The sequence below is a fragment of the Pogona vitticeps genome, chromosome 1, assembly GCF_051106095.1.
Source record: "Pogona vitticeps strain Pit_001003342236 chromosome 1, PviZW2.1, whole genome shotgun sequence".
NCBI lineage: Eukaryota > Metazoa > Chordata > Lepidosauria > Squamata > Agamidae > Pogona > Pogona vitticeps.
The window spans coordinates 97,427,277-97,438,635 of NC_135783.1; the positions used below are offsets into that span (position 1 = coordinate 97,427,277).

The 11,359-nt window shown below is 42.1% G+C and overlaps 1 protein-coding gene across 1 annotated transcript; it reads right to left on the reverse strand.

Annotated features, from left to right (window-relative positions):
- Positions 1-1,640: 1,640 nt before the first annotated feature.
- MTRES1 (mitochondrial transcription rescue factor 1) lies at positions 1,641-11,146 on the reverse strand. The gene is made up of 4 exons (XM_020808948.3): positions 10,966-11,146; positions 5,436-5,880; positions 4,018-4,090; positions 1,641-1,968 (listed from the first exon to the last, which is right to left on the reverse strand). The coding sequence occupies exons 2-4, from the start codon at positions 5,870-5,872 to the stop codon at positions 1,792-1,794; spliced, it is 687 nt and encodes a 228-aa protein (XP_020664607.3). The 5' UTR covers positions 5,873-5,880; positions 10,966-11,146; the 3' UTR covers positions 1,641-1,791.
- Between the last annotated feature and the right edge of the window lie 213 nt (positions 11,147-11,359).

An 11,359-nucleotide genomic window follows, 5' to 3' on the forward strand; every position in this document is an offset into this window, starting at 1 on the left:
CCAAATCTAGTTCCTTAAATCTTTTTTTCACTTTCACTGTGTACTCATAAGCAATTAGGTTTAGATTATACCTGACTAGCCCAGTGGCTTTTCCTACTTTCTTCAGTTTAAGCTTGAGTTTTGCTATGAGAAGCTGAGGATCAGAGCCACAATCAGCTCCAGGTCTTGTTTTTGCTGACTGTATAGAGCTTCTCCATCTTTGGCTGCAGAGAACATAATCAATTTGATTTTGGTATTGCCCATCTGGTGATGTCCATGTGTAGAGTCGCCTGTTGTGTGTTCTGTTTGTGATGAACAGCTTGTTCTCTTGACAAAACTCTATTGGCTTTTGCCCTGCTTCGTTTGAACTCCAAGGCCAAACTTACCTGTTGTTCTCTTTATCTCTTGACTCCCAACTTTAGCATTCCAGTCCCCTATAATGAGAAGAACATCTTTCTTTGGTGTCAGTTATAGAATGTGTTCTAAGTCTTCATAGAATTGGTCAGTTTCAACCTCTTCAGCATCGGTGGTTGGTGCATAAACTTGGATTACTGTGATGTTGAAAGGTCTGCCTTGAATTTGTATTGAAATCATTCTATCATTTTTGAGATTGTATCCCAGTACAGCTTTTCACACTCAGTGCCTTCCGAACTGAGGGTCCCATCTTCCAGCGTCATATCTTTTAGCCTTTTGTTTCTGTCCATGGAGTTTTTTTGGCAAAGATACTGGAGTGGCTTGCCAGTTCTTGCTCCAGGTGGATTGTGTTGAGTCAGAACTCTCCACTATGACCTGTCCGTCTTGGGTGTCCCTGCACAGCATAGCCCATAGCTTCTCTGAATTACTCAAATTACCTTTTAACAACCCTTAAATCCATGATTACCATTAAGATTTTCCACCAGTCTCCATGGGAATTATTGGTAATCCTTATTACCAGTGCTAAAACTATCACCTCATGGACCCACGAATGGATTTCCTCCCATTATTCCCCACATTTGTATCTATACCTGACTACTGTGGGGATAGGTAGCTTCCAGAAGTCCAGGGGAAAGTCATACCTACCGTGGAACTTGAAGGCTCACACCTGTCTCTGGCAGCTACCTACTCTTGCCAAAACAAATTAATGTTTTTTTAGTGGGGGAAAAACTGGGTCTGCTCCCCAATGACAAATTTGTAAATTAAAAACTTTGGAGTATGGAGTACCAGGCTGCTAAGGCTTCTCAAAATATGGCAACATTTTCCCTCTATAAAAAACAAGAGGATTTTTAGAACAAAAAGGAATGTTTGGGGTCCTGAAGGGACTTAGAGGTGCAGCATTTGGGCCTCAAAGGATCACACGCAGCCTACAGGGTACACTTGGTATGCCCCATGTCTACTGAGACTTATTAATTCATCTGAAAAAGTGGGCTAAGTTTATACAGTATCCCAAATAAAAGTTTAGACTTTTTTTAAAGGTATTACCAAACTTGTTTTTGCTGAAAGGGGTGATAACTATTATAACAAGACACGAAGGAGCCATTTTCCCCTCCTAGAGCTTTTGAGCATCCTAAAACTTTTTTTAAAAAACAGAGACATGTTGAGTCGCTTTCCCTTTTATTCCATCGTTATGTCTTCTGTAGAAACATTGTTCTTCCTTCTCAGAATGAAAAAGCAGAAACGGAATCTCACAGGAACAGTTTACTAATGTTATCAGTACAGAAGTTGCCAACTGAAATTATTAAAAAGGGTTTGAGGATTTTGTTTAACCAAAATTCATGTACTATGTAACAAAAATGGATGTTCACAGGGAAACTACCACCACATGCAAATCCTAGTTCACTTAAATACATCCTGCTTGGGCACCTTTAGGTTCTTCCACCGCCTCAATACCACTTTGTATTTATCGTTCTCATTCTTCTCTGAGGCTTTCTTTAAGACAATCCTCATAACTACAGCAGTTTCTGTTTCTTTATCCTCTCCAATTATGAGATCCAATGTATCACCAACCTTTACCTGAAGACAGGGGAAAGAATACACAACTGTAAGCCTTATTTTCCCAACACAAAAAATTGCAGTACATACTCTGGAAAGCTTGCATGACAACACTTTGATTCCATACTCTTCATTCCCATCATTTTGTAGCTTTAAAAGGCCGCTTGCAGCTAAGACTGGAGTGCTGCAGCTGTATCTTCTAATGCAGCTTTATACATGAATTATGGCATGGTGCTTCTTTAGTAAGGAGACAAAACATGCAGATTTCCAAGCTCCAGTAACCTTAACTTTTGAGATACCTTCACTGTTTTAAAAATATAGGCCAAATGCTTAAGAACAGAAGTCCAATCTTGGATAGTCTGAATCCAGCAAAGCTTATGCTATAATATAAACTTTAGATATAATCATGTCGACCCTTGAAGGGCATCCCAGGGAACACAGAACGAGGCAGACTGTCTATCTGCAGAGATGCAGGCTCATGGACAGAGATCAAGATCCACCATCACAAGCCTACTTCTTGTCAGTATGGAAACCTTCACTGTTCTTGCTACAAAAAGGGACACAAAAGGAACAGATCCATCACTTCCTACCCAGCACATCCTTAAGAGACATCCCCTGAAGATTGGGCGGAGTACACCATCTCTGAGACTCCCATACAATACATATACATTCTACCAAAGAATGGCTTGGAATCTGGTGGCTGTTGCTATGAGAATTCTTTCTCACCCACTTTCTGTCTGTCTGTCTTTCAAAAGGTAACATAGGACTAACATAAACATTCTAAAGCTTACCTGAGCTATTTTATTGGACAAGTCAAAACTGTTTACAAATTAAACTGTGTACACTAGTAAATAGAATTAAAATATATTAACCTAGTCCATGAAAACTTGCTCCTGCCTCCCCAGGGATCTGGAATCGTGGACGCAGAAGAGCAGGATACACAGCTACCAAACTAATGGGCTTGAGGCATAAATAATATCACACTTGCACAGACTCTTCCTTGTTTTTCTGACCACCAGAAACATCCTGCATTTCTCTCTGATTTTTCATGCTGGTCTGTTTGTATGTAATGCTCAACCACGGTTCAGCACTATGTGCATGACCTGAAAGAAACTTAACCAAAGCGTAAGGCTCACACATTTCCTCCTCTCCTCCTCCTTACATGTGTGCAGCCAGGAGAAAAAATATATACTCTTTAGCTATATTTCAAAAAAAGAAATCTGGCTTCTAGAATCAAGACTATTGCAGTTTTAGTGTCTTAAAGTCTTCCAAGTTATTTAATAAATGAGGATTAAACAGGTGGGTAAAAAATAACCGCAGCTCTTGATATTGCAAAGCATATTCTTTTAGCAATGTTATTAGGATTGACCCTACTAGTGTTACTGCAGTGGTACCTCGACTTACAAACTTAATCTGTATTGGAACGGCATTTGTACGTCAAAAAGTTCATAAGGCAAACTTTTCCATAGGAATGCATTGAAAACCATTTAATCTGTACCTCCTGTTTTTCGTTCGGATGTCGAGGCGCTGTTTGTAGGTAGAGGCATCAGTTCTGTACTCTACCACTAGGGGGAGGTGTTTTTTGATTTTTTTCTTCTTTTGACCTAAGATGAACTTAGGTCAAAAAAAAGGCAGGAAAGGTTTTTTCTTTTTCCGTTTGTAAGTCAAGGCTTCGTTTGCAAGTCGAAGCAACTTTCTGCAAATGGAGCAATTCGTAACTCGAACTGTTCGTAAATAGAGATGTTCGTAAGTCGAGGTACCACTCTTATCCTCTTGTATCCTTCATTTGGTCTTAAAGTGTGACAAGAGGATATATATTAAAACTTTAAGACAAAATGGTCAGAATCCTACAAAGTATGGACAGTGGAAACCCAAAATTGTGCAACCAATGTGTGTGGTTGTTCCAGCTATGTGACACATGGTTGACATACCCAGATCATGCACTTGGTTGTGCATTCTGCTGTACAACACACAGGCAGACAGCTGTGACAACATATTGCACAATTTCCATTACGTGCCCTTTATTTCACAATAAAATTCTGGTCAACAGTTGTTTCAGGAAAGCCTTACCGCTCGACTTTTCTTCCATAGTTTCTCTCCGTTCAGCCTGAGTGTACCATTGTAGAAGGCATCTTCCACTTTGCTTGGAAACAAAAACAATCCTTAACTTTATTCACATATATAAAAGCTGAGCTGCTGAGTCCTAGGATCATACTCTTGCACAGCTCTGTTCTAACACAACAGACTCAATGTCATAATATCTGAGCAGAGTCAAGATCAACATTTGGTAATAAAGAAACCAATGCTACATTTCTTAAGGCTAAATAAGGCTACAGCCCTTTCCCACTCTTACCAGGGAAGAGAATCCATATGACTTCCAAGAGTTACTTGCAAGATCTATACTTTGCAATGCTCCATTTAAACCAACAAAGCATAATTCCAAGTAACTATGTTTAAGATCAAACTACCAGTAGTCATATGATCAATTTCATAACCACGGTAAGGCAATTTTTAAAAACTGTTCAATCACTTGTCCTCAATCAGATACAAGGCAAAGATGGGCAAGCTTCAGGGCCAGTTCTGCCCACCAAGGATCTGCTATGAGCCACACTGTCTAAAAATTGGGTTTTCCACATTAAAAAAAACAATGCGTATCCATCAGTTCTTTTAGTTGAGGCCAGAATTTCTTCTTTTTTTACTGCAAGGATCTGTAGCCACAAAAATTGCCATGAGAGGATGCATACGGCTTCTAGAAAGCAAGATTTCCACTCCTGGTCTAAGAAGATGCCATAACTGGTACAAACCTCCCCGGCAATGTTCCCTCTAAGCTATGAAGGTGTGCAGCCATGCAGCTCTGCAGCCATGCAACTCTACATCGTTACCACGCACCTGCAGCTAGTGCTGCTGCCCATTTGGTTCTGATCATGGCCAGAACCGAGCACTAGCAGAAAATTAGACGGAATGTTGCCCCTGGCAAGCTAAAGCTATTTCAATAGTTTCAAAACTCTGCTCTCTACATAGGAACTGGCATAGGATTTCCTCACTTCAATGAAAGGGGCTCCCCACTAAATACTGTAATGAGAGAGAATGCCGGTTTGGACAGGAGGTCTGAGTGCACGTTACACTGCCGGCAAGTACTTAAGCTGGAGGCAAGCTCATTATACTCCAAGGAAACTGCAGTTTCTTCCTTGCTAATGCAAAACAGCAGTTTCTTTCCTAATGCAAATAATCTTGTAATTTTCCTAAAACCTGAGTACTTAGCTGACTTATCTATTTTGTTAGGGACTTTAAATGCCCAAAACCTAGCAACTGAAAATATTACTGGAATAGATTCTAAATGGCATCTCTCCTTCAGACTGAATTCTTCCTCCATAAGGCACAGGACAATCTACTGTATTCCTAATGCTATGTTCTAGCAATAAGTGCAGAGAAAGACACTTCATGTTTGATCTCTTCATTTGCATGCTACTTTAGACTTGTATACTTACTGCCTTGCAATATCTAGACCAGTTTTCATGATCAGATCAAACCGAAAAGAGGGCACTACTTTTTCAAGATCTTTGTAATCTTTCACTACAGCAGAGTCATCTTCAAACTCATCTTCTGAACTATTTCCTTCTTCCTTTTCGTCCTCCTCCTCCTCCTCCTCACTTTCTTCTTGCACAGTTTGTTTCATCCTCTTCTGAGACCTTTTGTCACTTTTAAGTCGAACAAAAATCCTCAGAATATTTTGGGGCAAAGGTATTAAAAATACATAGTGTTTAATGGGGGAGATGGAGATGTGTTTGGGGACAACTGCAGTCATTGGCTCTTGGCTTGCAGAACAAAGAACCCGCTTCCAGGGTGCACAGAGTTTGTACGGAGACTTCTCCAAGAGTCCAAGCCAAACATTGAGATTCCTAAAAGCACCTCTGCAACTCGCCATGGCATATCCTGGAACAAGAAATGGAATCCCTCAGTGAAGTTTGGCCATTAAAGGAGTTTTCTGAAACAACTAAGATCTTTCAGTAAGGTAACTATTTCCCTGTGTACTACAGAAATGTATATTAGAAGTAAATAACAATAACAACAACCATGGCACTTTTCATACACATCTAGGCATAAGCGCCATTAAATTTAATGGAAATTACTTCTGAATAGATATATCTCATATTATATTATATTTTTAAAGTGTTAGAGTGAAACCATTAGCATAATAACCACTCACTGAAAGTCACAATCCAGACAGCTGAGCACTTTTAAGATTTCTCCCCTTAATTCTCCTAATTCAATGAGCAGAATTTAAAAGTATTTATTTTTGGTTGTGCTTGATAGTGGGTTACAGTTCATAAAAACTTGCATCAAAATAAACTTGCTAGTTTTAAGATACCAAAGCATTCTTTTCTCTTTTTCTTTTTCTTTCTTTTTCTTTTGTTAGTCTACGACAGACAGATATCTACTAGATTTTTTTCTGAAATCCATTTATTCTAAAATAGTCATCTTAATATCAATGGGCCTACAGTTACAACATAATAATGGATATAATCAGTGGGATGCATTCCTTTCAGTGGAATATCATAAGTAATAATAAGCATTCCTAGTGTTTAACTCAGGATTTATTAAAGGCCAGAATGTTGTAATGAAACACCACAGTCAAAAACTGATGTTCCATATTATATAGTACAATCAACATTCAACATTGATACAGTTGTCCAATAATAGTTACAGCGCTGTTATTTCCTTAGCTATTATTATTACTGCAATACTGTAATTTAAAAGGCAAACATTAAGATGGTTGTTCTGGTTTTTTCGGGCTCTTTGGCCGTGTTCTGAAGGTTGTTCTTCCTGACGTTTCGCCAGTCTCTGTGGCCGGCATCTTCAGAGGACTGGAGTAAGAACTCTGTCCATGCTCTGTTGGTGTTTGTTGGATACTCCAGTCCTCTGAAGATGGCGGCCACAGAGACTGGCGAAACGTCAGGAAGAACAACCTTCAGAACATGGCCAAAGAGCCCAAAAAACCCACAACAACCATTAGATCCCGGTCGTGAAAGCCTTCGCGAATATATTAAACATTAAGATGCTCATTTCCACAGCAGTCACATTAATTTAAATGGTAGCACACTCATGCAAGCAGAAAACTCAAGAAAAGCATAACTAAGTTTAGCTCCATTTACACAGAGGCTTTGTGGAAGCCTTTCCAACTTTGTGTCCATCCAGATGTGTTAGATTACACCTGGAGACAACTCCCAAAATTCCCATCCCGTACACCCCACAGGCTGGAGATGATAGGAGCTACAATATGGCACCAAATTTAAGAAGGCTATTCAGTGGTGATTTCAAGTTAAATAGTTTTGAGCACTCCAGTGCCGGAGACATTCAAGAGAAAATTGAACAACCACCTGTCAGGTCTGCTTTGATTTGGATTAGGGTAGCAGGGCGTTGAAAGCAACAGCTGATTCAATTATTCTACTTGAGATCAGTACAATAAACATCCCAGCATGGTGTTTAACAGTAGTGCAAAGCACTCCCAGCTCCAACCACATCTTACCAAGAAGTGCTTTGTGTACCCTAGATTTTCCTGTACTGTTTCAGCTCACTTATAGTTCTTTCCCATCACAAGCATTTGAGCGACAAACTCTTTAATATGAGCATCATTGTTCTGAGCTTATTCTCCACACAGTTCAGTTCTGCTACTTGAGAATTTGTCCAGAGGAAACACATTTTGAGTTCAAGAGGGCTTCCATACAGACCATTCCTACCGCTACTCATCAAAAGATGCTGCACAGCAATTCCATATTTCTCTCCTTCTTGGGTATTTTGTCACAAGAAAAGAGACAACAGGTGGGAAAACACGGGAGGGTTAAGAATGAAGGCCTTTCCCATTTAATCCTGTGATCCTCGTCGCCTCACATTTTGCAAAATGCACAATAAAAATTACTGTGAAGAACATCCACTCTTTCCCTAAATCAGGGGTGAAATTACTGTGAAGAACATCCACTCTTTCCCTAAATCAGGGGTGAGGGAACTTTTTAACCTTTTACCCCCCCCCCCAAAAAAATTTATATACACCAACATTACCCCCTTGATTTGAAAGGAAGGAAATTATTTGAATTCAAAATCTTATTGAATCTATTCAAAATTACTTTGAAAGCTTCAACTTACTTGAAAACTTCAGGTTTTGGAGAAATGATGTTGCTTCATATTGGATATGAGAGCATCAATATTGGGGCTCTGCTCATCCTCATTACCCCCAGGATTTTCATTTTTACCCCATTTGGGGTAATTTACCCCTGTTCTCTGACCACTGCCCTAAATGTACTGTACAGTCATGATTGTACAAGCCAGGCCAAAAACCCATCACAAAAATGATACATGTCACTTCACCATCATGACCTCCCCATGACATGGGCCTCGGTTATAATTCAATGTGCACCACAAAACGTTTAATGAGTTACAATGTTCAACAGTTCAGCCAGCAAACAGCATGTCTGAAATTCAGAATTAAGAAAAATGAGATGCTTGTGCTATACGCTGTTTAGGCTCATAGCATCAGTTTGTTCCTTCGGAGGAATTCCAAATCCAGATGGAACGAAAGGAAAGCTGCTCAGAGAACTGAATGCAACACAAAGGCCCATGAAGTGCCTTTTTCTGTTTGAAGCTGGGGTCGCTTTTGCTAATGCAGAAGTGCTCACTTCTCCCAAACTAGAACACTTGCAGTATATATACCGAGCAGTTACCTACGGGGCTGACTGAAGAAGATGAAACTAAGATCATCCCTTTAAAGAAATGGGAAGAGGACAATTTACAGCTCTTTGGATGTTATAAGCCTGCAACTCCCATCAGCCTAAACCTGTAGAAATGATGGAAGAGGGTGACTGTAACCCAACAACATCTGGAAATTCACAAGCTGCTATCTCCATTACCTTCCTCCTCTGCCACTACCCACTAATTTTTCCTGCTTCATCACCCATGGGGATTCTATGTCTAACTGTACACGAAGAACCAACAATTTAAAAACGTCATTTATAACATAACAGTTGTTACCAACACATAGACAAGGTAACAGCTCTGCACTCCTCATAGAAAGACCGCTTTCCAGTTCTGTCTCAACAAAGGGGCTGACTACAGTACACAACTGTTTAGCCTGCTGTTTGGAGCCCTAAAGGGATGGAATGGTGCACCCTTAAAAACAGCCACTGAACAACAGCAATTCCTACCCACACCTTTCTGGCTCCTATCAAGGTGTGTCTACTTTTCTGATGCAGATAGGATTGCTCTGGTTTGGAGCTTCCTCTCAGTTCCAGCACATGCAAGTACTGGAACTGTTCCAAAGCAAGCCTTTTCTCTTGCATCTTTGTGAAGTGGCTTAATAAGCAAGCCACTTCAGGATATTGGCAAATTAATCACTTTTCCTGCTTGGCGGAGGGTAGGGTATGTGGGGAAAAATGTTTTGATTGTATGTCGGCTATTATAATCACTTCCTCGGTTATAATTTTTTTAAAAAAGTATTTGCCTTGCCTTGGCTTAGCTTAGAAGCTGGTTGAAAAACTGCTCATAGCTAAATCCACAGCAGCTGCTTTGGCTGCAGGCTGTTTCTTGACCAGTCCTTTAAGAAAATATATTGTATTAAAATTTTATATCTGATGCAGAAATACTCTATATTCAATCAAAAATGTTTTTTTTCACATCCTCTGACCTTTTGAAGACCAAGAGAAGTAATTAATTTTCAAATATTCTGAAGTGGCTTGCTTAGTAAGCCACTTTACAATATTGGCAGGAGCCATTTCTGTGTGAATGGTCAGGCTTCATTAGGTCATTCTAATCAAGCCCAATCATTCTCAAGTGGCTCACGCTAGTTCACTCCGTGCTGCTAGTGAAGCCATACTCACATACATTTTGCATAAACCTAATTTAATTCATATTAACATAGTGCTTAAAAACTGGAGAGAAGTCTACCAAGTTCTCCAATTTCTAATCCCCAGATTACTGGAGTTTATTCCAAAAGACTGGTGTGGACGTGGGGAGAGAATTTGTGTGAATACCATAAATTGTTAGGTTTTGTTTTGACTTTTAGAGTTGTATCATATGCAGAACATTTTGCTCAGAAGACAGCACCAGTGACAATTGAAACAGTCTGCATCTAGACGCTGTTATTGGGAAGTAAGTTCATTGGATGACCAATAATTAAGTATAGCAGACGAGTACAACCCAATTATTCAGAATCTTATGCAGAAATAAATATAACCATAGCTGTATTCAACTAATTCCATTCATCTCAAGGTGACCTATTTCCAAGTAACTATGGGGTACATTATCAGTTCAACAGTTTACTTCTGATTTATCCCAATCAATAAATTATAGCTATATCCCACTTTTCTTCCTGCAAGCTCAAAGCAGGGTACAGTGCTCTCCACCACCACCCCTTTCCGCTTCCCCTCCTCACAACGACTCTGTGAGGTCGGCCAGCCTGAGATCGACTCCCTCCCAGTTCCACGGCTCCTGAACCGGTCTCCCAGTTCCTGCATTCACCAAGTGGCGCAGATGGGCAACCCATGTTTCGTCAGTTGCTGCCTTGGTTTTGTTTTTTGTTTTTAGTACAGGGTGCCCTATGAGCCACTGAAGGAGAGTGAAGACCGCAGGCGAAGGTCACTATCCTAATGCTACCAAGATGCATCCCCTTACTCCGTGGGGCTCGCCGGTGAAGTCCGTCCCCCAGGTACTGCAGTGCGCTGCCAAGCCTGCAACTTGCACGGGATCGAAGGCAAGCTGCAATTAAACATGGCTAGGCTCGGGGCTGCAGCCGGAGCCCGGCGTGAGTGGGGGGCAACCCGGGGAATGCCCTCCAGGACGGGCGGGCGCGCGGGTCAACCCCCGTGTCTCACCCACCCGCCCGTCCCTCGCCGCAGCGGGTAGGCCTTCCTTCCGACTCCAGCCTCTCTACAGACCAGAAAGCGGCCGGGTGAGAAGGGGAAACGCTCGGGGGGGGGGGGAGGCCCCGCTCCTCGGACCCAGCCCCCGCCGGGCCACGCGCCAAGCTACCTCTTTCAGCCCCCGGGCCGCCGCGCGCCGCGCCACTCGCCTCCGCTCCGTCCCGGGGCTTTCCCCTCTTCCTCGCAGGTCGCGGCGGCGGAGAGGAAAGCGCGCCTTGCCGGCCGCAGGGCAGCTCCCTCTGCTGGCGACCGGCGCCTCGGCGGACTCGGCAGCTCCCTTCTGGGCGCCCGCGCTAGGAAGGGGTAGGAGCGCCGCGTTGCGGGCCTCTAAATCGAGGCGAGGCGCTTCCTCGAAGCGGGGGCCGCTCCTGGCGCGCCTGGTGGAGCTTCCTCTCGGCCCCGGGGCGAGCGGAGGGATGCTGAGGAGGTGGAGTGGGAAAGCAGGCGGCGCCTTCCCTAAAGCAGCAGCAGCAGCAGCAGCAGCTGAAAGGGGGCTTGCAAAA

Bases quoted from the DNA above. Each gene is read 5' to 3' on its own strand.
- MTRES1 (XM_020808948.3), bottom strand. From the start codon at position 5,872: ATGGCGAGTTGCAGAGGTGCTTTTAGGAATCTCAATGTTTGGCTTGGA. The intron at 4,091-5,435 runs GTAAGTATACAA...TTTGTTTCCAAG, and splicing joins GGTCTAGATATTGCAAGGCA to CAAAGTGGAAGATGCCTTCT. The intron at 1,969-4,017 runs GTAAGGCTTTCC...CCCTGTCTTCAG, and splicing joins TATGGAAGAAAAGTCGAGCG to GTAAAGGTTGGTGATACATT.